The following is a 27,515-nucleotide window of genomic DNA, read 5'->3' as shown; positions in this document are numbered from 1 at the left end:
CGTATTTGCACAAAGAATAAGGTAATGATGTCGCATTTAATTTCCTCTTAACAATTGAACAAAGGTTTACTCTTGTTAAAATTAGTGCAATAAAGCACAAGTTCGAGGTACCGTAAGATAATGGTGCTCCACGCTTCATTTTCATAGCGTAAAACCATTTTTTGGTGAGGATTCTACGAGATTCCTATGTCTTCAGCTTCCTAAAGCTCTACACGACGAGGACGAGAAGTGCTAGTAAATTTCTTTTCATTATTATGGCTCTAATAAACAATTTCAGCTCTCAGGGCTGTTATTACTAGTGATAATTAACTATATAGTATACAGAGAGCTTCAATTTATCGACACATAATCCCTTTTAATTGCACAACGTAATTCTAGATTAGATGAGATAGTGGAATAGATGACCTTGCTGATGCAATACAGCAGAAGTCGAAGGTTGTGATAACGTATTAGCTCACATTTTAAGCTAGCGTCGCTACGTCAAGTTCCCTTCAATGTCGAATATCCTAGAACTTGTTATGAAATAACCTTTATATTTCGTACTTTTTCGGCTCAGGTTAGTTAACTAGGGAGTCTTGCATCTTAGAAGTGTGCCAAATATTCCTTCACTTTCATCGCAAAGTCATTCGTAGCTAAACCAAAAGGAATTTGTCGGAGATCACACGATCATCGTAAATATTAAATTACTTATTTTAGACTAGTTATCAAAAGTACCGGTAACGGTGTTACTCGACTGCGTTATTTCAGACCAGTTAGTTTCCATGCCTAATTTAAATGTTGAAAATCCTAAGCTGTGTCATCTTTTTATCGCCTTGAAGATATTCAGCCTTATGTCAGGTCAATGGTTATACTATGTTTTCAGGATAACGAGATTGTAAAGATTATTCCTTTCAAGAATCTTTCGATACCCACCCTGAAATGTTATTTGTAACGATTAGTAAACCGACAGTTGAAATTTGAACATTTTCTATTACATGGTTCAGTGTATTACCACGCTGGACCACTTCGAAATTTCTCAATTTTGAGTGCACCTCTTCAATGTTTTTTTTTTCTTCGTTAAGCGTTTGTAACTAATCAATTCTTTGTGTCTCGTAACTTCAAGACCGCGTTCTTCTACCAAGAGGAACGAGTGACAGCAGACCTAGGACTCCTGATCCGTAAAATGCTATAGGACAATCAAAACAAAAGCATGGTTTTCGTTCGTTATTCATATTGACATGGCCTTACCGTCGCGTAATGCCCGTGTAGAATAAATGAGCATTTTACAGTTTTTTGTTCGTGTCATATTGGTGGCTTAATCATTGTTGTTAATTCGTCCCTGTGATTTGTTGGTGTTATCTTTTTATGTACAGCCTTCCACTGTGAATGTACTGAAATCCTGTAAATACGATTTATAATGACTTGTCCATAATATAAAATGAAATCTACCAGGCGTTTGATTTCTGCTCCATTGATTCAAAATCCTCCTCCTAAGTACTTAAAACGTACACCCAACTGTGTAAGTGTTTACAATGCAAACAATTACAAAAAAATGGCGGCTGTAGTACCAAACGTTAATTAAGTACGATGCTCGTCGACAACAATTTATGGGATAACACACATTCACATATCGTAGCAATGATCAAACTGCAACGGCCCAATAGCGTCGCTAATATTATAAACAAAATCACATACTGACTAGAGAATTTTAGTCATTTGGTGTTCGCTTCAGCAACTCCACAACAGAGAGTCAAAGATGTCTTTTTTTTCCTGCCTTACATGCAAGACGAAATTTTTACCTTAATTCGCTTCAAGGTAAAGTTCTCAATTCGTCGCCGCTGACGTGACCGGCTCTAGAAGCAGAAGTTGCTGCATCGTCCATATGTAATTCATGGCTGCCTTCAACGTCTTCACTTTGCTCATTCTTTTGCCTCGGCTGAAATGATCGCGTGCACATAAATTCATCAAATATCAGTATTGTAATTCAGGATTTACTGGCGTTGTAGGACGAATATTTGGCACGAAAAAGTTTCAAATTATTCATCACTGACAAGATGGAAGATGTCAATTGTTATTATTAATTTTAATAGCAATTGTCTAAAACGGACGGCAAAAGGAAACTATCGACAAAGTGTGTTAATGTTGAAGAAAAGGATTTGAGGATTGAAAAATGAGATCACTTATACGGTGCTTTAGATATCTGATGAGAAAGTCGGCTAAGGTTATAGCAAAGGTTTCTTCAACGTGATGCCACAAGTGAACCGGAGTAAGATAGTTGGAACTTATGCTGCTCCGCTCACGCAAGTGTAAGGGAAAACATTAAATAATGAAATATATACGGTACCGACAAAATGTAATTTTAATTGTATGAAAAATGTTTTCAGAGTGGATATTAAACAATACGGATGACTAACTCTGAGGGAAGCGAAGTAAGGAACATGTTGGTCACCTCGTAAGGGCGTAACTGGGCAGCGCTCGCCTCAACCTCACGAAGGCGGAGTTGACGGACTGGACCCTTCGCCGCTCGCGAGCGTTGCGCCGCTCCACCAGCTGCACGGGCTTCTCGTGGTGAGGCACGTGCTTGTAGATAGGCCGACCTGGTCATAGAGACCATTACGCTAACAATTAATATGTTCAAGAGTATTACGCTAACACTCGCAATATACTGGAGTAATAATAGATACTTACAATAGTCCAACCGCCCATATTTCCGCACAAAAACATTACTTATCGTAGGTAACTTGATTTTGAATATCGCGATTGAAAAGAAACCCTTTGAATTTGCTAGCACATACAGAAAATTAATAACTGTTAGATAATAAGCGTATAAGTTGTTAATCTACGATATGCAAATTTATCACGCGACCTAATTTTACAAACAAGAAGCCTAGCAAAATAAACACGCACTTTTCTTGTTTGCAGTTTTTTTCTCGTTGTTGAACGATGCTTCGGTTTGCTTGAGCGAAAGTTCGTCGACAGTAGACGTGCAAGGCTCATATTCGGTTAAATGAATTTGAATGCTTGTCTCAAGACCGTCCCCCAAGATGGTCACCTCGCTGTTAATGGTGTCGACGTTTCTGAGATCACCAATAGCGGTGAGACCGGAGTAAACTACAGTGGCTGAGAACGGATCAACGTCAGCATCTGACAAATCTTCAGAGCAAAAATGAACAGTCGCAAAGTCAGTTGGAGTCAACGACTCCGAAGTTAAGAAGCTCGTAGTTGAAATGAGGGCAGTCGTATTATTATCGTCACTGATCAGTGGGTGGGTGCAGTCAACAGAAACATTCAACGACGGCGTACAAATTGAATTTTCCGCGGACAGTGGTACTTGGCTTTGCACGATAATGTTTTCATTCAAAACATTATCAGCGAAACAACAAATGGGATCGAACCGATCTACCAACGTGACTTTTGGGCCGGATGTGAAGTTTTGGTCGGGTGCCATGAGGCTGCATGATGATGAACTTACTTCATCACACATATCGCAAAGATATAAGGAAAGTATGTAACTAAAAACAGGTATATTCAAAGATATTTATCGCTCTAAGTCGACAGCAGTTAAAATACCATTATTCAGCTGATTTCATCCAAATTTCTCAAAAATATCAAATATTTTTAAAGGTTTACAAGAACGAACTGAGAACAACACACATGAACCGTCACCTCGAGCACTTGTCGCGAAACTTACGGCTGGCTCAGCTTCCCTCACTCCGGGTCTCCAGAAGCTCCATGCTGCCACGGAAGATCTCAAGGGCGATAACCCGCACGAAACACTACCACATCACGCGCTCTCATGGAACCCTTTTGAGGCGTAAAAGTGTTCTGTTCAAATAATATTCCGTGAAGACTGCAGGTAAACACTGCCCATGATATATTTCGTTTCATATGAAAATCTTGGTAGAGATTTTTACATTTTAGTTGGAAAAAGAAATTCGAACGTCACCACCAAAACAACGCCAGAAATGAAGTAAAACGTGCATGAGCAAGTTGCAAAGAGGCCCGCATCTCAAGCGAAGCACCTGGCGACGCAACGGAAGATCGATGAACTGAACATTCAGGTAGCAGAAATACGCAAGTTTATTATACAATAATAATACAACAGAGTCCACAAGTTTATTTATAATTTTATTATAATCTGACTTCTCATTGCGAATGAGCTTATAATAATAAAAATTAGTTGATCTTCAATGACGAGTATTGCTATATATTTGTGCCACTTGAACTTAAATGTTTTTGTTTTGAAAGAAAATTCGCTCGTGCATAAGTAGATTTAAGAATCTCGTTATTTTGAAACATAGTTTCGCGCATGAAATAAAGACTTCGAATAGAATATTTTAAATTCTAAGTTCAAACAGTGAGTTTATTATATGTATCACTAAGAATAAAATTACAACTAATTAAATAATTCTTCGTTATTGACCATGTTAAGATGAACGTGTAGATGGTGCAGTATGATTTTTTTTCAAAGAAAACATAACAATTTCCAGGATGCGTAGAATAGAAATTGGTCAGCTTCACCTGTACAAGGTTATGGAGCAAAAAGTTAGCTGGAAGCACGTCGTCATCAGGCAGATGCCTGGAATTTTTCAGCATGTATCCAACAAAAAGACTGGCGCTATCGATATCCCATCCAATTAATTTATAAGTGAAATGTCTGATATTGCTTTCAACTCACTTTTTTATTAAGCAGAGATAACGAATTAAGATAATAGCAAAATTGCGAAGTAGTTCCAGAACTTCTAGCACAAGAAAAACGTAAGAATTTTGGAATCTGTTTGACATAGAAGATGCCGAGACGGATAAATGCAGCTGGCGCCAATACATAAAAAACATTTATGTGGGGAAAATATCTTTGAATTCCGACCAATCATCAAAAGCCGTTGAAGCACGCTTCCTTATTTCTCATTGACGAAGGTCAAACTTTCTCTGGTGTTATTTCCAGGAATATTTGTAGCATTCAGAACTAACAAGGATAGGTAACTGAAGTTACATTACGGAGAAAACGTCCGATGACAAAAAAAACGTTGATGTTAAAGGCATTCTTATTCTTCTTGAAGACATGACTCTGACGGCACTTATTACTGCGGTTAAGATGGAAGCAGCTTTTGAGTGACTCAAAGTTTGAAACCCTTCAGAGTTAAAGTTTAAAGCCCACTAGTGACAAAGTTTATTTTACAATTTCAAACAAGATAAATGCAAATACGTGAAAGCACACGTTGAAAAATTGTTTTAAAATTCATTTCAACGATGTTGATGTAATACCCTCTATTACCATTTGTCTTTATAAATAGATTCTTTAGAGGTTTATAAAGCCGTCAACTTTCTAAATAATGTGTAATTGAATTGAAGAACAAGAAAATTAAAATAAAATCGATCTTCTAGCGATTATTAATGAAAAATGTGACGATTTTAACGTCAAATTATTTTTGAGTATCTAAATATATTTTCAACTTTACTTCTTCCAAAATAATAGCAGGATAGCCAGGGGTTGCCCGGGCTTATTAGTTACTGTAATTTGGAAACCTGTTATTCCAAATCATGTCATCCCCGTAATCCAATAATCCCGTTAAAAATGAAAAACTTATTTATATAATTATATCTATACGAATCCCATTTTACTTCAGTTTTAAAATATGTAAAAAAATTATGCGTATTTTAAACTGAATTATATTTACTGAATGAAAAATTTCAATTTTCGATACAATTCTTCCCTCTCTTTCCTCCAATAATTTCCTATTATTCACGTATTCGCCCACTAAGAATTAAGTATCAGGTTCAGCTGATTTATCCCGTCACCATAAGTCGGGACGTATGAAGAACATGAAATTATGCGCCCTTCAGCTATAATATATTTGTGGTGCCAGACTGCAAACTCACAAGCTTTGTTACTTTGAACTTATTATCACGCAGGCTAGAGTTTGTGTGAGTGCTTGTGAGTGTGTGGGTCTGTGTGCTAGAAGCCTGGATGCACAAGAATACAAAGGCTGTTTGGCATATTACACACGAAAATTACAAGGCATATTACACGATACACGGAAATATATATTTAATTAAAAGGCGTTACATTGTTTTCTATCACATAGATGGAAACTAGAGTAAAATGAGAGCCCTAACTTATATGCAAGTGGTTGGTATACGAGGCTCTTTTTAAATTAGGTTTCATAAGTTTGGTTTTTATAGAAATATGGGAATAATTAGGGATTATGGAATTATAATTAGGGATTATGGGAATGACGGGATTTGGAATAACACAATCACAAATGCAGGAATGATCAAGCCTTGGCAGCGATGGGCTAACCTGCCAGTATTTTATAATGAAAAAATAATTCAATTTAAAAACAAATTGAATATAAAATCTAAAAATCTCTTTGAACATCGCGTAGGCCAAAAATAAATCGTCGTTTTACAAACGCATGCATACAAAGGCATGCATTGCACCTATGAGATTCTTCAGTTGATCCGTCGTGGGACTGGTACTAACTAAACCCTCTACGGCCCGTCTAATTTACGATTTACCAACCAACTTTAATATCGAAATTGTCCCACTTGTTCCCTTGAGCGACAAAGGGCCTACGTGGTAAGGCAGATGCCGTCTAGACAGGTTTGGAGTGCGCAGGCGCTCCAGCCGCGCACAAGCGAGGCACCACTAAGCGCCACCTCTTCACCTTCGCGGGTAGCCCAGCTCTATTCCAGCAGTCCTTCGCTGGCCCTTCTAGTGGCGAGCAGCATCCAATTCCAAAACTGAAATACTTAAGAGTGAAAAAGTACTCGCAAATGCGTGTCATTCTAAACTGTGTTCGGAAAATTCATATATTATCCCCACAAGGTTGCGATTCGAAGAACAATAATTAGACGTAATCGCTCAAGGATGCACGTTGGTGTAGAATCTGACATCGAGTGTCAATTGCATATTTTTATATTTAACGCGTGCATTGCTTGTGGCAGTGAAACTGCTACAAGTGGCAGTTTTGTGGCACTGATAGAAATGCACTTCTTTGATAGAAATGCACTTTTTCAAGTTTGATACCGTCCCTTAGCGGAACGTCGTTAATTGCTGTTTGAGTTACACTTAGAAGTATTACGATTTATGTGATTATATTTTTTTACTTAGCACATTTACAAATGTTAAAATTTCGTAAACTAGTCAGAGAGTGAAATTTTTTAAAAAAGTATAAATGTCAAACCAAATTTTGACATTGGATGTGATAAAGAACAAAAATTATCATCTTAAATGCTATACAGAGTTAAAAACAATTTATCACGATCATATAATAGTGTGATAATTGACACTTTTAACTGCGCCAATCAAATTCGAACGACAATAAGTACCGCAAGCTACGAAAAATAATTCCGTGATATTACTTGTATAGTTTTGCAAACTAAAATAAATACGTAAGAAAACATCCAAAATGATCGTGTTCCACAATGAACCCTTTCCTGGTTAAGGTGCGGACATGACGAAGGCGATTGGTAATCAAAGAAACTTGCGCGAGAAGTTAAAATGTGGCAAAATTCCGTGATAATCGTTGCTAGAAAAAGGTATTACATTCAATTTATTTATTTAGATTGGGCTACATACGCTCAATATTGCGCGCATTTTCGTCAAATAAATATTTTATTTATTTGAGCACGATAGGATGACGTTTTGATGAGAAACAAACGTCATTCAAACACTCCACCAACCAATTAACTTTGTGAATGGTTTTTAGTAGGTTTAAAAAGTTCAGAGAATCCTCCATGTTAACATGGACAGCAGTCGTTTTCTCTTAACTTTTCTCGGTTACTATCTAAAATAGAAACAATTGTCTAGTAGCGAGTCGAAATTTCTGAAAAATAATGATTTTCATAAGTATTTAATTCCCGGCTTTATAAAATATCGAGCAATTGATTCAATTGAGAATTAGGCATTTTTAATTTAAAAATTAAATTATAGTGACATGCACAAGAGAAACATCATTGTTTAAATTTGAAGTGAAATTGCAAATAACATTTAATTACATACTCACGTCCGAAATTTCAGGTGAGATGTTTATCTGATACTTCCAGTTGAGGAGAAAGTTTGCTTCAAATTAAAGTGTGTGACAGGTTGAATTGTATTGGATCGACTTATCGAAGGAATATTTGCAAGTGAGCTCGTTCACTTCTCTTGTATTCAAAAGTGATCATTGTAAGCCCACTCCCTGAAGTGTTTTCCAGAGACATATTTTTAAACCCTTAGTTAGTTCTTCTCCTGAATCAAACAGTATTTCATTGCATTATTACTGTAAAATTAGCTTTGAAACACATACGAAATTTTGAAAACTTTCCCAATCACCACCGACGAAATGAAGGGTCGAGCCACGTGGGATGTTCGCGCGACCAACTTCGCGAAGAAGACTTTCAACCCTATCAGGGACATCGTAGAAAACATGAACATCACTCCGCATCCCGATAAGCCCATGATAGCGCTATCTATTGGTGAGTATAGTTTGTTTCGTCTAATACTTTTTATATCGGCAAGGAAGCCTAATCCTGCCTGCCTTCTGTACACTGTCATTGGAAGACGCCACTTATAATAGGTTTTCGAAAAGAGGATAATGGCTTCTCACATATAAAATAGCTTCCGTGATGAAATGGTAAAATTATTGAATCGGAATGCATGAATTGTAAGAGCAGTGTAATGAAATATACTTAATTGACCAAATGTTATTGTAACGTGTACATTAGGCCAAAATTTGTTCCTAAGCACATTTATTTCTGAGTCGTCTATTTACATGTTCACCATCTCCTAAACGATTAACCCTCGTATAGAAATGTACAATACTAAGATAAATTCTGTCAACGCAAGATCTTTCATTAGATTGGGAATAGTACTCGTATTTCTGGAAAAGTTTCTCACTTTAATGCTGTGATTGGGCGAATAAATTTTGTATTATTTGCTATGACTAGAGAAAAATTACAGTACACTACCGTAAATTTCAATTTGAATCAAAATTGCCTGTACACGATTCAGTATTCAAATCATTCAATTCACAACAGCAGATTGCACTTTAATCAAAACATGATACAACAAAATTTCGAAATTCTCGAAAACTCTGAATACGCTTGTCATCTAGTAACCCTGAGTTCAAATAAAACGTTCACTCCGTTAGAGTTTCACTAAAAATGAGATCTTTACGAATATCAACTTTCATTCTTTCAGCCACTCCGAGATTCACTGACAATACCTGAGAACTAATGCAAGACCATTCACATTGTGCGTATATAGACTACCAATCTCTCAGTATTTTATATTAGATTGACGTTAAAGTGAAGCAGGCTTAGTAAATGAATAAAAATTATAGTTTTAAAGGCTAGCAAAATATTTTCTCCCTACTAATATTACTAATAAGTCTTGGTAAGTTGACATTAAATAACGAAATTTACTTAATTATTATAAGGGGTCATTCAGAACAGAATGAAAAACCAGGAAATGGTCACAGTTCGCTGCCTCAAATTTATTGCATCGAGCGCCATCATTTCCGCTCACTTTTTATATATGCGAACAAAAAGTATCTCGTACAAAAGTTCTAACTCCTATAATACCGCATCGCTGCAGCATCAAATTCATTCGAAAGTGGATGAACGTAAACAATGAATATTATTATCAGAATTAATGATGCATGCTGATTTTGCGAAGCAAATGTGCGAATGTAAAAATTGAAATTGTGCACGAGACAAGCCGATAATTACCTTATCTGTTAGCACGTGCATGCGCGTCCGCATCAAATAGAAATGCGAGCGAACTCAGCACCTCGTGCCAACAATTACAAGGTCGTCATGACAGCTTTGCCGAGTCATGACAGCCAAGAGGCTTCCATTGCTTAATACTTTGTTCCTACCATTGCAAACACTTTCCTAACTCGCATGTCTCGTTCTTGCACAAATGAAAAACTATGCGAAGAAACCATTCACAGTGTCAGTGAGTACGCGGGCGAAGATATTCCTACACCGAGCGTGTCCAAGACGAAAAAATGAAGAAACTCCCACTTTTAATGACACATTAAGCGAGCTTATACGATGAACCGGTCTCCTTTTATTCATATTCGATTCACGAACAAATTTACAGCAAAAAAATTTGATAATTAACTAAAATATTTTATTCTATTTTACTTATTGCTTGATAGTTAGAGTAGAATAGAAGTGTTGGCATTGAAGAAATAGGCCCATGGCCTGTTGCCGAATCTTGAATTTTTCGTGACTTGATTCATAAGGGATCCGGCCTTTGGAACCCGGTCTTTCCATAACTGACGATTGATTGAGATAGCTGCTGGACTTATTGCCTGGTCCGTAATTTGCTAGGCATTTTAAGACTGAACATATGCTCCAGCATAGCTTCGTCTGGACTTATTGCCTGGTCCGTAATTTGCTAGGCATTTTAAGACTGAACAATATGCTCCTGCATAGCTTCGTCTAGTCTGTTTTTGAAGGCGTTCATACTCGGAGCGTCAACGATGCTATCTGGGAGGCTGTTCCACATGTCGGTGACTCGAAGCGAGAAGAAATGTTGTCGCATGATGTGTTACAACGCAGTTTTTTTGTTTATAGCCGTGGCCCCTGGTGTTGGTTCTTGTTTCAAATTCTAGTAATCCTTCTGGGACCTTGTATAAGTCATGAGTATACTTGTATACTTCAATGAGGTCCCCACGCAGACGTGGATAACTGAGGCTTGGAAGCTTCATAATCTTTAACCTTTCCTCATAGGACTAGCCTTTCAAGCCCGGAATTATCCTTGTTGCACGTCTTTATAAGGAAGGATGAACTCCGAAATGTATCGGGGCATTCTTGAGAGATGTCTCGTGAAGTCAGCCGAAAAATTGAACTTGCCTCGAGGTTGGATATTCCAACAAGACAATGAACCTATAAAGCACCCGGCTAGGGCAACTCTTGCATGGTTTCAGGAGAGGGACATTGAGTTATAAGGATAGCCAAGCCAATCACCTGACCTCAATCCGATTGAAAATCTGTGGCGGGAATTGAAATTGAGGGTACAGGAGGGAGATCCAAGGAAGAAATATGCAAGGAAGAGTGGGCTAAAATTACTATTAGCATATGTGTTAATCTTGTGAACAAGTATCCAATCGGCAAGAAGCAGGTTTGGCCGCTAAAGGTCACATGACGAAGTATTGAGTTAATTTGTTTACTATGTTTTAGATACATTTAGAACCTTAAATTTTACAAAATTCAAGTAAATTTTTAATGATATTGTTGTTTTTTCATACAAACAATAGTGTTTGTTAATGTTATTTTGTTGGATAAGCTTTAATTAAATAAAGTTTTTCCTTTGTGTCAGATACTTTTCGCACCCACTGTAAATACTTAATATTTAAAAATTTTCCCAATTTTTCTCGGCGGCTGAAAAATAAATTATCCAGTAAAACAACAGTTCTTCATTGTTTATTCTGATCACTTACTTTGTTTGTTCTGAAAAAGCAATGAAAGGAGAAATCTACTTCCAACTATCATACCAGATAGGCACCCATGCACCTAAGCTCCACGCGTTCTTCATGAGTCCATGTTTGAAGTTCTACGATAAGAAAATCCGATCCATAAGAAATCCGAAATACGAAAAGTTAAAAAATATATCCTTTTTTAAGCCCGGCATGAGCCGGGCTTGCAGTAAGCCCCCGGTAAGAAATGTTTGCCCAAGTGTCGACTACATTGCATTTGGAAGCCACAGGTGAGAAGAATTTGCATGTGTCGACTGCACTGCATTAAGATTAACCCTTCAGAATTATCACAGACCAAATACGTTCGGTCAATAGCATGAATTGATGGTTCTACTGTCGATCACGTTTCAACATTAATGAATTCATATCGCCAGAATAAACATGCGATCATGGATAGTTTCTTCGCCAAGACATCATAAAAATGTCACCTAATCCTTCCGCTTGCAAACACAAGAGCCTATATTTAAACGTGCATCTTTGAGCCCTGAAACTTCACTTCTATTAAATTTGAAGCAGACACCCGCATTCAGTTCTACGTTATAATATTTCGGCCCTGATTAGCTGCACATGACGATGCAAGGTCACTCCGGAGCATCGCTAGGCCGACAATGAGGAAAGATGTCAATGTCAAATACTTTGGTCCAGCTAAAAATCGACGTCTCTTCATAGTTTAGAACTTTAAATTATTAAATTAAATTTTTTGAACTTGACAAAGCGTTGAGACAGAATTTCCATTACTAATAATATGGAGTGTCATGAAAACCAAACATAAATTACGATTCTTTAGCGGAACGAAAATTGCTGGATAATTTTTTTATGTCGCTTCGCACTCCCAAACCAAGGCTAAGGACTCTTTTATTCTGTAAACAAGCACTGGTGAAAATTTCGAGACTTGGAATCGTCTTCGATATTCGAATCTAGAGCGCGTCGTCTGATCTTCGTCACATGGTTGTAGTTATTAGAGATGAGATGAGATCGTTATACCATTGACAGCGTTATGCCAATACACATAATTTGTCACTGGGGATGTGACGTGCGACAGGGTTGATAGACTATAGAGGAGGCAACGCAAGAATCTTGACGTGACAAACCCCGTCAAACATAACAGCAAAGTCTAGCAGTAAAAAACCAAACTATCGTACACCACAAACCCACTCAGTCACAATAGCCTCTTGCGACCACATTATGACAATGCTGGTGAGTAGACTTGAATTGAATCCATTCTGAATAATGGTTTCAGTTGCATCACCATTTTCCTATCTATAGTTTTATAAAGCAAACGTTTAATCGCAGAAATATTCTTCATAAACAGGCGACCCAACAGTATTCGGCAACTTGCGGCCTGCAGAATCTGTGGTGGACGCCGTCGTGGACAGCGTCAGGAGTGGCAAGAACAATGGATATGTTCCTGCTACTGGTGAGCGATCGAAGCAATTTTATTAGCATGCAAATACATAAATGTATTTAGTACATAATAAATGCATTCGAAGCAACGGTTGGAACAAAAATGCGCCTATCATACAAATAATTAGAATAATTCTGTACGCTTCCAAAAATTCAATGATATAGCTTTTTCGGGATTAAAAACTTTGGAAATACTAACGGTGTTATATGTAACTCATAGTTACAATTGCATGTAGGTCTCTGTAGGTCTAATAATTGGAATGGAAATCATCTTCTAAGGAAAAGATTCACAAAAATCAATCTTTCAATTAAACTGCTGTTGAAGACTAGCCGATCGTTTATTTTTTACACAGGCACACTGCAAGCGCGCCAGGCAATAGCGGAATACATGACCTGCCCAGGCGCTCCTGTCGAGGCCAAAGTAAGATCGGACTGAAGGACTCTGACGCAGATGTTTCTACTTGATGAGAGATTGATGATTTGATACCACTTGATGGAAGATTGTTTTCAATAAAGAACAAATCATATACCCAAATTAAGTTGTGAAATGGGAAGTTTTTTTTACGTGAATTAAGGAATATAGCTTTCGAAAAGTTTTGTCCTGATATTGCAAAGTATGATTAAGTATCTTTCGGCTAAATTAAAATTCTGTCGTATATACGAATATCATACAAGGTTTTGCCTTGCTAACATTTTTGTCTCACTGGAAGTACAATTTTTACGCTGACATTTTTGCAGAGACATTCACACTAGTGTAGCAGTGTGTAGTAATTTTGAACCCAGTACACTAACAATGATCATCCTTTATCACATTACCACTAATAAACTGAATTTATGCCTTTACCTAACGATGCACATTCGAATCACATTCACTGTCTGTTCACTAGGATGTGATTATATGCTCCGGTTGCAGTTGCTCTCTGGACCTTTGCGTCAGCGTTTTATGTTCCCCAGGGAGCTCGATCTTAGTCCCCAGGCCTGGATTTCCACTCTACACAACATTAGCCGAAGGATTCGGCTGCACTTCCAAATATTATAATTTGCTGGTGAGCATGCAGACACTTTTTCCATGAAATTGATTGGGGAAGTTTACCGCTCTTATACTCTGTAATCAGATCATTCCGATGTCACAAGGCATACTTGAATGATATTGAGAGTCATTGCATCACACGTTCGCAGAACATGGTCCTTAAAACATCTAAATATTAACCTAAGCCTTGATATATTAATAATAAATCCTTGTTTAAATGTATTTTCAACATTCGATTATTCTCAACATGCGTCATCCTCGTTTATCACAATTCCTCCTGCATTTACAAGCCCGAGAAAAACTGGCAAGTTGACTTAGTTCACTTGGAAAGCCTCGTGGACGACACCACGGTCGCCATCGTCATCAACAACCCCAGCAACCCTTGCGGCTCTGTCTTCCCTAAGTCTCACTTGAGGGCGATCGCTGATATCGCAGTCAAGTACAAGATCCCGATCATCGCAGACGAAATATACGACAATTTTGTGAGTAAACGAATATCGAGATAAACTATCGCATGAAGTCAACTTTGCTGTTTCATGCGTCACTCATATGGAAAGTTTTAAAGCGTTCTTGCAAGCATTTTATTTATATTTATTATTACTTCTCACTAATATCTTGGCAAGCAAATTCCAGCTGCAGTTTGTGCGCACCCCGGAATGTCTGACCCAGTTCAGTTCATTGTTGTATGAGTAAAAGTTACCCGAGTGTCCATGATGGGACTCGGGAGCAAAAAAATCATATGCAATTTGCAAGATCAATCCAATAATCATGGCGTGAGGAAGCGTTAATGTTAAATAATGCTCTATGAAGCAAAAATATTTTACGCAGAATTGTACAGACTTCATTTTTGGATTATTGATGTTAACTATGTACGTTTGCATAAGTGAATTTGGTTGCAACTGCACGCAGTATTACAGTAAAATATTAACACGATTTTTTCACAAAGCCATTGCAGCAATGTAGGAGCCATAATAACCTCCACTATAAAAAAATAAAAGCCAGAGCTGCACAAGATGATTATCGTAGCCACAGACCAACCACAAGCCAGATTCCATCACCCCACCTTCAGCAACATCCAATCAGGCCTCGGCCGAGTGGTGCCTTCAGTGCCTGGGGCAGGACGACTATATGCGCACATATAAACCACGTGCAAATTTTTGCAGCAGACGCCAGTGTTAACGAAGCCGTGGTATTGCAATAAAACTCAGAGACACAAACTGGCGAAAATTCGCTAGCAAAAGTAGAAAATTATATCAATTCTCCGATTATCTTGCAAGCAAGCTACAAATTTTAAATATTTCAATAAAAAAAATATTACAACAAATTAGTCACATATTGCAATAGCCTCTCAGTCCGCGTAACGCTAAAACTAATTGGAATTATTCAGGTTCTGTTTTTCGGGTAATCGTATCAACCAAAACAGTCGAATCAAAAACCACTGTTTCAATGATGTTTAGGCTCAAAATATGTCGTTTTTTTGCACTGCAGGTATTCGAGGGAGAAGAATATCACCCAATAGCCTCGGTGCACCCCGAGCTGCCGGTGCTGGCGTGTGGAGGTCTGACCAAAAGGTTCCTAGTGCCGGGCTGGCGTATGGGGTGGATTGCGGTGCACGATAGGAACGGAGCCATGCAAGAGGTCTGTTCTTATGCTTTTATAACTATTCAAGATACGCAACTTAATCTTATCATATTAATCACTATCCAAGATCTATACGCAATATAAATTTGATATCATAAGATAATTATAGTAATAATATCATTTAAATAATTGAAAGCCTAATTTTCGTATAGTATATATCTGTAGGAATTGAGATGTGAAATTTTGATCCATCACAATCATAAATGAAAAAAATTAAACAATAGTAGGACCTCTTTTGATACTTAGTGGTACCAATAGATGAATGGAAAGAACAATGACCAAATTTCAATGTTTTGAATGAGCATTAAAATTGATGTCATTTGGTCTGATGAATCTCGCTCAGGTTTTGGGATGCTTGCGGACACTGAGCCAGCGAATCATCGGAAGCAATACAATTGTGCAAGGCGCTCTACCAGACATCCTCAGCAAAACACCACAGTCTTTCTTCGACGACACGCTCAAACAAATACAGGTGAGAATGTCACTAGAGTGCTTTAATTGCAGATTCACTAAAAATTTAAAAGCGAAGAAAACACCACAAATTCAGCAAAAGAAAACATCACAACCAGATATGCTGAATTTTTTGTGGGGTTTTCTTCGCTTCTAAATTTCCAATACAGGTGAGATATTGACTGTTTATTAAGAAGCCATGGCAGATGCAAACGTTTTGATTTGAAAATGCATTCATATCATGCAAAGAAATAAAACTGATTATTACTCGGTCATTCAGTGCAAAATGCAAATTCATTCAATATAGTTATTTGCTCTCCAAGACTATGAATGTTATTACTTAAGTTCATTTGGTTTACATTCATATGAGTACAAATTTATCTGTCAATAAGTTATCAAATGAAGACGTCCATTAATTTTAAAAAACTTTGCCGTCGAAATTCCTACTAAACTAAAGCATCTGTGAAAATTCCCAAAATTAATTATATTTTATTGGATAACCGTAAAAAAACAGTGGCTGATGCCTTGGCTGTTGAGACTTCAAACAACGCAGCTTTATCTTCAACGAGGTTATTTACTCATTCAATTTGGAGAATATAAATGGGAAAAAGCGGAAATTTGAGCCGCTATTCGTCACCATTAAGTTCACTAACATTTTCTAAACCATGCCATGCTGCACTGTAGACTGTGTAGTTCTGGTGGGCTAAGAATGCTGAATGCAAATGCAAATCGGTAAGCAAGGACATGTAAAGGTTTACCACCTGAGTCGGACTATGAGTAATGAGTCAAGCCTGTAGTTGAGAGCAAATACTCCATAGTACCAACGATAGGCTGTTCAGATCAAGGTAAGCGGCCATATTGAAGAACATTTTTGCATCGCGCACGTCACATAGGCACCATGCCTAAGCTCTAAGCACGCAACGAGTCGAAGATCTGCCAATAAGTTGACAACATTTCGAAAATAAATTCGATCAAGCAACAAACATATTACTAACTTCAAAAGAGATAGCCCAACTCCAGAGCTGTCTGTCTACAACAAAATTTTTACAGCCTATCATTGAAATTTCGACTTTAATCGATAATTTCGTAAACGAGACGATCATTTCGGTAGATATAAATCAGCCCAGAAGAAAGTGTATATTCAACATTAGAAACATACTTAAAATTGCAAGGATTGATCAGAAGGTCGCATGAAAGTTTTGGACCACAAACATCTGTATCGTGCGTCAATAATTTGTAGCATTAATAGAGGATTTTCAAACCACAAGCCAAACGTAAACATAATACTTTTTCAGGCCAAAGCAATCAAAGACGGATATGAACAATGAATACCAACATTGAATTCAGCGTATTCTAACTTGGGCGAAACTTAAGCAAATATAAGTTGTTAGCAGCAGAGGCACGCAGTCATATTCAGCAGCAGCAACAGGCACAAGAACGGCATGGGTGCATATAATCACATAAGCCCTTGGGCACCAAAAACCAGCCTGCTGGCTCCAGCCTCACTCTGAGCTCTCACGGAGACTCAGAACAAGCGTCCTTAGAAATTCATAATACGAGTTGCCAACTGCAGAACGCACTTCTTATATCGGTCTATTTTTCTCAGCTGTAGGGGTTTTAATTAGCTTTTGCTCCTTCTAATGCGTTAAAAAGCAAGCATCTACTGAACACTTGCATGCAGGCTGCCGCCTACTATAGATGATACATTTTTACAACGGACAATGTTTTCAAAGGCGATTAATAGCGAAAACTAACATACATACATTCTTTAACGCAGCGTTGCGCGCTTGCACGGCGCGTTACTGCAGGATTATGCAACTAAGGAAACAAAAAAGCTAGCATTAAATGTTCCTTGAACAAGCGCCTAACGCAGAGGGTTAAAATTTATCTCTTACTTTGAAATTTTGTTCTTAATTTCCTTCATTATACTTAATAATTTTATGTTCTTTAACAATCGATAGAAGAAAGACCTTGATTGCGATATCTAACCTGTTCAGTAGAGATAGTGATTAGAAAAAGTAGCCTCTCATCCGGTTCAACAAAATACTACAGGTCCACTTTTTCTTGCATTAAATTAAATGCATGTAAATCCAACGTTTTACTGTGTGCTACACGGTAAGTTTATAAATTCCTAAATAAACTGTTTAAATATACATAAAGTTGGAGCATTTGCCAAATAAGTCGAAAGTAAGTTTTTTTAGACGAGACTGATGAGCTGTAATTAGTTAAGTGAATCGGGTGGCCTAAGTAAGACAGTGATATCTAAAGACTGATAAATCTAAGTACTTCCACACTCCAACGACTTCTTCGAGCTACTGCGAGTAATAGTTAACAAATTCTTGCATTTAATATTATTCACTAAATACTTGACGATTGATCAAATACGTAATGAATTATACCTTGATCGGTCGATCACCTTGTGATCGATGACACGCAAGGTGAATGAGAATGGCATCAACATCATTTAGCAATGAGCGTCAGAAATTATATTAATCTTCCGATGTTATTATTCCTTCAGTTCCTTATATTTTCTGCCTCCTGAGACCACGCTATGGCGTCATAATGCGCACCAGATTTCATGGAATGCGCCAAGTAAAAAATTTTTTTCTTTCACTTAATTATTTCCGTTATATCTGCGCAAGCAGCAAAACAGCTCCTGGTTAAACCTACGCAGCAATCCATTGGGGCTTAATATTAGGCTTAGAAAGATGGCAACTGAAGTTCCCTTCTAAACTTATCACGTAGAACGCTAATGCATGTCGCTATTCATTCTTTGCTTTTTATGATTTTATCGAAGTTAATGTTAAGAACGAATTCTAGAAAATAATTTTCTTGAAAAATTGTCTCAATATGCAATTTTTAAAGAAAAATTTCGTTCGCAATGATAATGAAATTTCGGTTTTATTTTATACATTTCTAACACTTGGATAAAAATAATCATGCAATGAATACAAAAGCCGCTCGACTCTGCAACCGTCATCCTCATATTCACTCACGTATGCACTTGGTTCTTTCGTCAACTAAAGTTGACTCCGTTATTTAATTTAGGGCAGGAGATCATACGTTCCGTTGGCTCAGACTATTTCAAAACGGCAAAAAAAATTAGGTCTCACCAGACTGAGAAAAATGAGCGTGATTTGGAGCAAATTGCGCTGCACTTCTGCGCTGAGTGAGTAACTCTGATCCATTTTGCTCTTGGTAGAAGGGCGCATCAGTGCTATATGCGGAAAGCGTTTCACTGTTTTGATAACATTATCCACTCATTTTTTTGCAGAGGCTTATGGGGCTCAATTAGCTCCATATTACGATTAACATAATATTACGATAATCAATTAAAATAATATTATGATTATAACATGACATAACATATTGATCTCGGCGCTGAAGTGTAGGCCTGATGTGGCCTGTCGCCGATTCTTTTCCTTTTCGTGCCTTGTTCACAGAAGATCTAAACTCGTGTCATTTGACCGGATCTTTTCATGACTGGCGATAGTTTGGAATAGCTACTCGACTTCCACCGGGTTCGATATGGTGCTATAGGCATTTCAAATCTGAACATATATTTTTCCATAGCTTTATCTAGTCTGTTCTTGAACGCGTTCATACTTGGAGCGCCAACGATGTCATCGGGGAGGCTGTTCCACATGTCGGTGATTCGAAGCGAGAAGAAATTTTGTCGCGTGGAGAAGTTGCAGCGCAGTTTTTTTAGTTTATAGCTGTGGCCCCTGGTGTTGGTTCTTGTTTCAAATTTTAGTAATCCTTCGGGGACCTTGTATAAACCATGAGTATACTTGTATACTTCAACGAGGTCCCCATGCAGACGTCGATAACTGAGGCTTGGAAGCTTCATAATATTTCTTCATAGGTCTTGCCCTTCAAGGCTGGAATTATCTTTGTTTCACGTCTTTGAACATTCTCTATTAAATTTTTGTACTTTTCAAATCTCGGTGACCACACAACGTTTCCAAACTCTAGATTCGGGCGCACGACAGCAACAAACAGCTGCTTCGTCGCTACTGCATCTAGGAACTCGTATGAGCGCCTGATTAGTCCAAGAAGTTTGTTGGATGTGTTAGCTTGCGTTTCAACATGCTTAGAAAATTTCAGCTCCTTGTCGACATAAACTCCGAGATCTTTTTCCACACTAGACTTTTCAATAATTACTCTCTCGTTGCAACCATGTATTCTCATACTGTAATCTTGCTGTTCATTGTTCTTCCCGAGGTGAAGTACTTTACACTTGTCAGCATTAAACCGCAGCTGCCACGTATCAGCCCAGTTAACTAAACTGTGAAGATCATCTTTCAATTGCGCTTTGTTTGACGCATCCTTCACTGAATTATAAACTTTTGTGTCGTCGGCATATATGGAGCACACGCTGGACACTGCTTCTGGCAGATCGTTTATAAAAGCAACGAACAAAATAGGCCCAAGAACGCTTCCTTGTGGCACGCCACTGCGCACTGTTGCCCAGTCTGACACGGTTCAGTTAATACTGACACGTTGTCGTCTCCCTACTAGAAAATCTCTGATCCATTGGAGTACGTTTCCCTCAATTCCCAAAGACTTCCCTTTACGCAACAGCTGCTCATGCGGAACACTGCCAAATGCTTTGGCAAAATCGAGGTACAATGCATCCACTGGCTCCCTTTCGTCCAGCAGGCGATTCCAATCGTTCAACGTAGATAATAAGTTAGTGGTGCAGGATCTACCAGCAATAAAACCATGTTGACAATCTGATATGAGATGGTGAGCAGTCAAGTGATCGATAATCCTATCCCTCACAACAGATTCCATTAGCTTACAAACAACACTTGTCAGACTGACAGGGCGATAGTTGCCGGGGCTGCTTTTGTCATCTTTTTTTTTAACAATGGTGTTACTTGAGCTTCTTTCCAGTCGGACGGCAAAGTTCCCTCGTTCAAGGTTTTTTTGAAAGAATACTGTCAGTGGGCCGGCCAGAACGGTTGCTAATTCTTTGAGCAATCTGGGATGGAAGCCGTCTGGTCCACATGACTTGTTGGGATTTTGAGCTACCAGGCGCTTGAGAGCCTCTTCTTCGTGCATTTCAAAACCTGTTAACTTCGAGCCGACTGGGCGCTCCTCAATATCTGGAATACTGTTCAAGTCCTCATCTGTGAATACAATGCTGAAGAACTGATTAAGAACGTTAGCCATGCCCTCATCAGAGGAAATCTTTCGTTGGTCTACTTTCAAATTAGATATACCGTCCTTTTACTTGCACTTCCAACTAGCGTACAAATAGAAGGCTTTCGGATTCTTTTTTGCATTTTTAGCAATATTTTTTTCGAAGTTTTTCACTGCAGTGCGACAAACTTTTTTAGCTTGATTTCGAGCTCTTGCATACAGGTCATAATCAGAATCGCTGCGAGTTCGTAAATAAAATATTTCCTGTAAATAATTTACCACTGCAGAAGGAGATCAATATTCGGTAATTCTCAAACGAATGGGACGAATAAAAATATGCAGAGCTGTTCAAAGTGTTTAATAAAATACTTAAAAAAAAACTTTCAAAAAAACCACGTTTTTCTTGTGGACTAAAAAGTCGAAAATAAATTATGGCTCGCCCCAAAAAACGTGTGTCGGGCAGATTTATGATTAAAGCGAAAAGCACACAACACACGAATTTTGGAAATTTGATGGTGAACGTAGAGCCCGACCCACGTTTTTTGGGGTGAGCCATAATTTATTTTCGACTTTTTAGTCCACAAGAAAAACGTGTTTTTTTGAAAGTTTTTTTTTAAGTATTTTATTTTCTCCTTTTTAGTCCGTTGCTACACATGAAAAACGTTGTTGCGAGCCAATTTACTTGCCTTGACGTACGTATCGATGATACGCAGCGTATAAGCGCCTGCTGGTCTATAACGTCAGCGCCCGCACGTCATACTATATACATATATACTATTTATATATACTTTACTCAATTAAGCTAATTTAGGTCTCTAATTGCTAGTTTTTATGATTGTATCTGAAATTGTTAGGCGAAAATAGCCTGCATGCCGAATTTCAGATCTCTAGAGCAATCAGAAGTGGGCTAATTTTCGTTGTCAATGTTAACAACAAACAAACAAACAAACAAACAAACAAACAAACAAACAAACAAACAAACAAACAAACAAACAAACGCGAAGCTAAGCTAAGAAAAACGTGTTAAAATATTGTCAGAAGAAAAGAAGAAAATTCAGGTATCAGGAATTTATATTTTAATTTTCAGATACTCTAAGCACTTACCCCCAATAAATGCAGTTATAGAAATTTACAGATACCCTCACAAAATGCATATATGTAATTTAAAAATACCCCAAGAATTGACCCTCACAAAAATACAGTTATATATATTCTGGTGAATCTTAGGAATAAACTAGATTGACATGAAACAAGTCCATTTGTTAACAGTGAGAAATGAGCGGAAGGGTGAATACTCCACAAACTGATTTCATGGTCTTTAACGGTGCTGCCATTCAACGGCTTGTTGTGAAAAATTCATCTCCTCAGCTAAAACTTGATCTTTTTAAATTTTTAAACAGGTGAACGCAAGGTATTGCTACGAGTCGGTGCAGAAAATGCCAGGATTAACGCCTATTCTCCCACAAGGCGCCATGTACATGATGGTGAGTGAAAATAGCGAGGCAAAATCAAAAGAAATATTAAATTCACCTAATGATTATCAATAAGGTACATAAAGTTCTCATTGTTTTACCGTTGAAGCACTAAAAAGAAAGTGAGACGAAAGAATAGATAATTTCATTACATTATTAATATAAGATAACATTATCGTAAGTTTCATGCGATAGTTTGAAACTTATGATATTGTCTTATAGTTTGGACAAAAAAAGAAAAAATATTTTTCTATGTCTCGTTGCATACATTTTGAATTTAAATTTATGTTAATGAAATAATATATTTTTCCAGGTCAGGATCAACATGGACGAGTTCCCAGAATTCGCGACTGACCTCGAGTTTGTGGAGGCGATGGTTGCCGAGGAATCTGTCTTCTGCCTACCGGGGAAGGTAAATATTATCAAGTAAAACCTACCTCGTGATGATTTCTTGCACATTTTTACGAACTTGCACATTTTACGATACCGATCACTTCATTTCATCATGCTTTTTATTTTTGATGAGTATTTCGAACAAGTCTAGCAATCTTTTAAAGAGATCCGTAGCCAGTTTCCCGAACTCTTAAAATTCCCACTCGATATAATCTCATTTTATAATCTTTCGATCATCAGCCGGTTCATCGCTACTTTACTCGAGATCAACAGCGATACATCGCTACTTTACTTGAGATCAATTGCCGATATATGGCTACTTATTCAAAGATCAACAGCCAGCATCCCGAAATTCATCTCAATTCGATGCTTACATCTCATCATATCAATGCCGTATTACTTTCTTATCCCAGTGAAAATTTACAGACGTGTCAGCTTCTGATTTGGATTACCAGAAGCTGGGGCGACTCTGAATTTTGTTACCCAGTGAATATTTACAGACGCGTCAGCTTCTGATTTGGATTACCAGAAGCTGGGGCGACTCTAAATTTTGTTAGGGATGCTATGGTGCACTATTCGGTGATATAAGATTCAGTTAATGATTCGACATCACTGACTCTGAATGTTGGATAGAACCACAAATCGTCAGCTGAATTGATTTCCTACATATCAAATTTTCAGCCCTCCAGTGAATTTCATGCTAATTAAAATTTCATTTAATATTTTTGTGAATTTGTATGTGGTTAATTGCTGAGACAAAGTTGCATAAATAAAAACATACGTTTATGAAGGCAACTGATGTCCTTGAAAACTTGCGTCTCGATAAAAAGTGGTCAAGTTATGTTGTCGCACGATGAGAAAAAGTTGCAAGTTATCGTCAAATCGCGGAAGATCAAAAAAGTAACTAGATAACGGCTGAAGACCTTGTAAAGTTCTTGACGTCCGGCGCTTTTTTTATGTCTGCTGTCCCTATCTTGCAATTTTTTGAGGTATACAGTCGTTATCTAGTTACTGGTTTGGGCGCCTCTGCCGATAACTCGCAACTTTTTCTTAAAATGTGGTATCACAATTAGACAGCTTCTAATTGAGACACTAGTTTTCGAGGATATCCATGGCTTTTATACGAGTTGGTCTACGCAACAGTTTTTTAACAATGCATAATGCTACACAAATGAGTGTGAACATTGCGTACGCATTTATTGAAAGTCTTAAGACCGTTCAAAAGTTACCTCCTAGTTGTGCAAGTCGTACATAACACTGCGAAAAAATGCGAACTTGTCGGGAATATTTTGAAATTTCTTTCTCTTAAGTACGGCAATTGAATACTAATTTTGGTTTTTCAGTGCTTCAATATCAAGAACTTCTTCCGCATCGTGCTGACCGTGCCTGAGGAGACCATGAAAGTGGCTTGCCAGAGGATGACATCTTTCTGCATTGCCCATCACACAGGACAAAAACAAACTAAAATTCACGAAGATTCAATCTCAAATAGCATACAAACTGAGGAACCCACAATCAACGAGATTGACGAATCGCCGAAAACCAACGGGAATAGCGCAAACGGCTACCACATTAACGGGAAAACCAACGGGATGCATGAACCGACTCATCGACGAATAAATGAACTTGACGTGGAACCGAGCGTAAAGAACCCGACTGGCATGAACGAAAAACTTCGTTCATGCGAAGACGCTAACGTGGACGACTTAGTTGACGACATGGAGTGCGATTAGTGGGTAAAAACATGAACAGGATTTCTGCTATCGACCCCTGAATACTCCATTAGCCATTTTCATTGGTGAATTTAGTGCTTGAATCGTTAATTGCTTAAGAGGGAGAGGATTGAAGTGATGAAATCCAATATGGCGAATAGGAACTAATTTGCTTCAGCCGAAGATCAAAACGCAATATGTGATAAATTTCCGGTCATAAGTTACGATGATTAGACTTAGAGGGGCATATATTATCACTATAATAGCAGGTCAATCATTAGATAAACTATTTTACTTTAGAGAAGAGTTTCTTGCAGGAGGTGAGCATACTAGGAAACAAGCTAAGCTGTTCAATGTAACACACGTCTCGAGATAAAAAATAATAAAGCTTATAGATATTAAAGAAAAAGAATGACGAGATTAAGTGAACTAATTAGCATAATGTAAGAGATATGTTAGAAATAAAATGTCAATTCGGTTCACGAATAAGCGAAAACAATTTTTTTGCTCAATCTTATAGATTGTACGAGGACACGATAAGAGAGGTTGAGTCTAAGATTCTATTTGATGCCGTATGTGGAGCAAATTAAAGAAATTGTACTGCTATATTGCTACAAACTTACTCTATTCTAAGTATAACCGAGTGAAGTTCGGAATAGTTATTTGAACAGAGTCAAGTTCGGCATACAAATTACCCTATGAAGAACATATGAACAGAATAATTTTCGGCGTCTATAAGTTGGACGACTGATTCGTAGTGACGTAGGAGTTAGGACTGATGCATGGTTTAACTAGTATAAGGTTGACCCATAAGAAGCTCATTCTCGCGGATGGAGTTTGTTGTTTTGCGGGTGACGTCACTGATCTCAGTGACGTCACGGGCATTAACCAATCACCGAAATGCGCTCGAACTGGTCAACCCATGGTTGAACTAGTATAAGGTTGAGCCATGAGATGCTCATTTTTGCGGATGTAGCTTGTTGTTCGCCTGTGTTGTCACTGATCTCAGTGACGGCACGGGAATTAACCAGTCACCGAAATGCGATCAAACCAGTAGACCAATCCGCCATGGGAATGATGGGTTTGTTTACGTTTCTCGATCTCAGTGACGTAACAAGAAAGCTGAACTGAAAGACGGATGTCCTCGCGGGTCAACTTTATATAGTTCAACCATGGGACTGATGTATTAGCAGAACAGTTTTCCTTGATAAGAACATTTTATCCTTATAATCTTAAGGTTATTAAACTTAAGAGAGATTTGCTGATAAAACAGAAAAAAACGGGTTTACTAATTACTCTCACTTATAATTCAAAATCGGCTTCGAAAGGATGACGTCACGGCACCGAATCGCGAGATGAATAGTGGGATCGGCCGCCACATTTGTTGCATGGTCCAGCTTTCGCCTACGTTTTCTATCTACTGCGCTTGTCTCTTTTTGGAGTTTTTGCTTGAAGATGGGACGCTACTCGCTACTGCGCCGTTGTTGGAGGCACTAATATTTTTCACGACTATATAAGCAGAAAACTGGACAATGGAATGCGTTTCTCCAGTTTACCAGCCGTGAATGCCGTGTATATGACAGTATATCGATCGTATCAGTTTACATATCGTTCTGATATACGTATCGTATTTCAGTTTACCAGCCGTGAATATAATTCATGATATACGATACTACCTTATATACCTAATTTATATTATACATATTTTTGAGCCAAAATCTGTTACTTGCCACTAGAAAAGCTACATAAGTAAGAATAAAAAGTAATAAGATATACATGTCAGATTACATTGTCATGATCCATTATCCTCACCTTGGCAGCTATAACTGCGTTGTTACAGTTGGCTGGTTTAAGGGTGTAGGCTATATCTCTTGCTCCCATCCATCCACAAATTGCTCGAAAGCTTCGAGCGTCTTTTATTCCTTTAATTCTTGCAAGGTGTATTGGCTGACACCAAAAAGTTCAGAAAATGACTGTGAAACGGGAGGCAGGCTTACAAAATCTGCACACCACTGCTGTGCCGGCACTTCGTAGGGATCATGATCGTTGATGTCGAACAATTTCCTTAAATACCGGTCTCTCGCTAAAGGATGGAGTTTTTGACAATAGCGTAATCGCTACTGCTTTTTCTTTCTCCATTGCTACCAAAACAAACAAACGTGTAGGAACAAAGGAGTAAAGTATGACGCGGGTGTGCAAAAAACACATGGTTGAATTAATTCAACCGTGAACAAACATGGCGTTACGATGATTAGATGGAAATGCGGAAGCTTGGCGAACCCGATTCAGTTCATGAACTTTTAAACTGAAACTAAAATTCGGACATAAATTTGAACTGTGCACGCCAAGAGGAATCTCTACGACTAACAAACGGAACATGTATGACAAACTATATATTTTATATCTAGCGCTGTGTGCTGTGGAAGGCTTCTCAAAAGTGACTTCAAACATAATGACGTCAAATATTTGATAAAACGCCGTTAAGAAAGAATATACTGCTGAGACGGCCACTTCACAATTAATTTGACAAAAAAATTGAAAAGCTATGCTTGAATTAGTTCCTAAAGAAGAGTAGAACAAATTTTGAACAGCAGCTAAGCTAAGGTTAATGCCACACAAATTAACAGTCAGAAGAAACTGCATTCAATGCGACCCTCGCTACTGTAAAACGTCTAATACTTGACAGTACTACGATTTGTAAGTTCAATCGCCACATAATAACTGATGAAAAAAACTGTTTCGGACGAGCTAGAAATGTGCTTCAGTTTTGTTTATGTATATAGATGGTTTCTATTGAAGGCCGGCGACTTTAGTG

The 27,515-nt window shown here is 37.9% G+C and overlaps 2 protein-coding genes across 2 annotated transcripts; one reads left to right on the top strand and one right to left on the bottom strand.

Annotated features, from left to right (window-relative positions):
- Positions 1-1,189: 1,189 nt before the first annotated feature.
- LOC108674261 lies at positions 1,190-3,782 on the bottom strand. Its single transcript, XM_018162197.2, has 3 exons — positions 2,887-3,782; positions 2,429-2,576; positions 1,190-1,915 (listed from the first exon to the last, which is right to left on the bottom strand). The coding sequence occupies exons 1-3, from the start codon at positions 3,461-3,463 to the stop codon at positions 1,804-1,806; spliced, it is 837 nt and encodes a 278-aa protein (XP_018017686.1). The 5' UTR covers positions 3,464-3,782; the 3' UTR covers positions 1,190-1,803.
- Positions 3,783-7,986: 4,204 nt separating this feature from the next.
- LOC108674260 (tyrosine aminotransferase) lies at positions 7,987-25,603 on the top strand. The gene is made up of 10 exons (XM_018162196.2): positions 7,987-8,439; positions 12,763-12,867; positions 13,208-13,275; positions 13,742-13,900; positions 14,175-14,366; positions 15,373-15,522; positions 15,869-15,997; positions 22,524-22,607; positions 22,909-23,007; positions 24,332-25,603. The coding sequence occupies exons 1-10, from the start codon at positions 8,307-8,309 to the stop codon at positions 24,719-24,721; spliced, it is 1,509 nt and encodes a 502-aa protein (XP_018017685.1). The 5' UTR covers positions 7,987-8,306; the 3' UTR covers positions 24,722-25,603.
- The last annotated feature ends 1,912 nt before the right edge of the window (positions 25,604-27,515 follow it).

The sequence above is a fragment of the Hyalella azteca genome, unplaced genomic scaffold (genome assembly GCF_000764305.2).
Source record: "Hyalella azteca isolate HAZT.00-mixed unplaced genomic scaffold, Hazt_2.0.2 contig5320, whole genome shotgun sequence".
Taxonomy (NCBI): Eukaryota; Metazoa; Arthropoda; class Malacostraca; order Amphipoda; family Hyalellidae; genus Hyalella; species Hyalella azteca.
The sequence above is the reverse complement of the archived record's forward strand: the minus strand, read 5'-3'. Positions and strand labels throughout refer to the sequence as shown.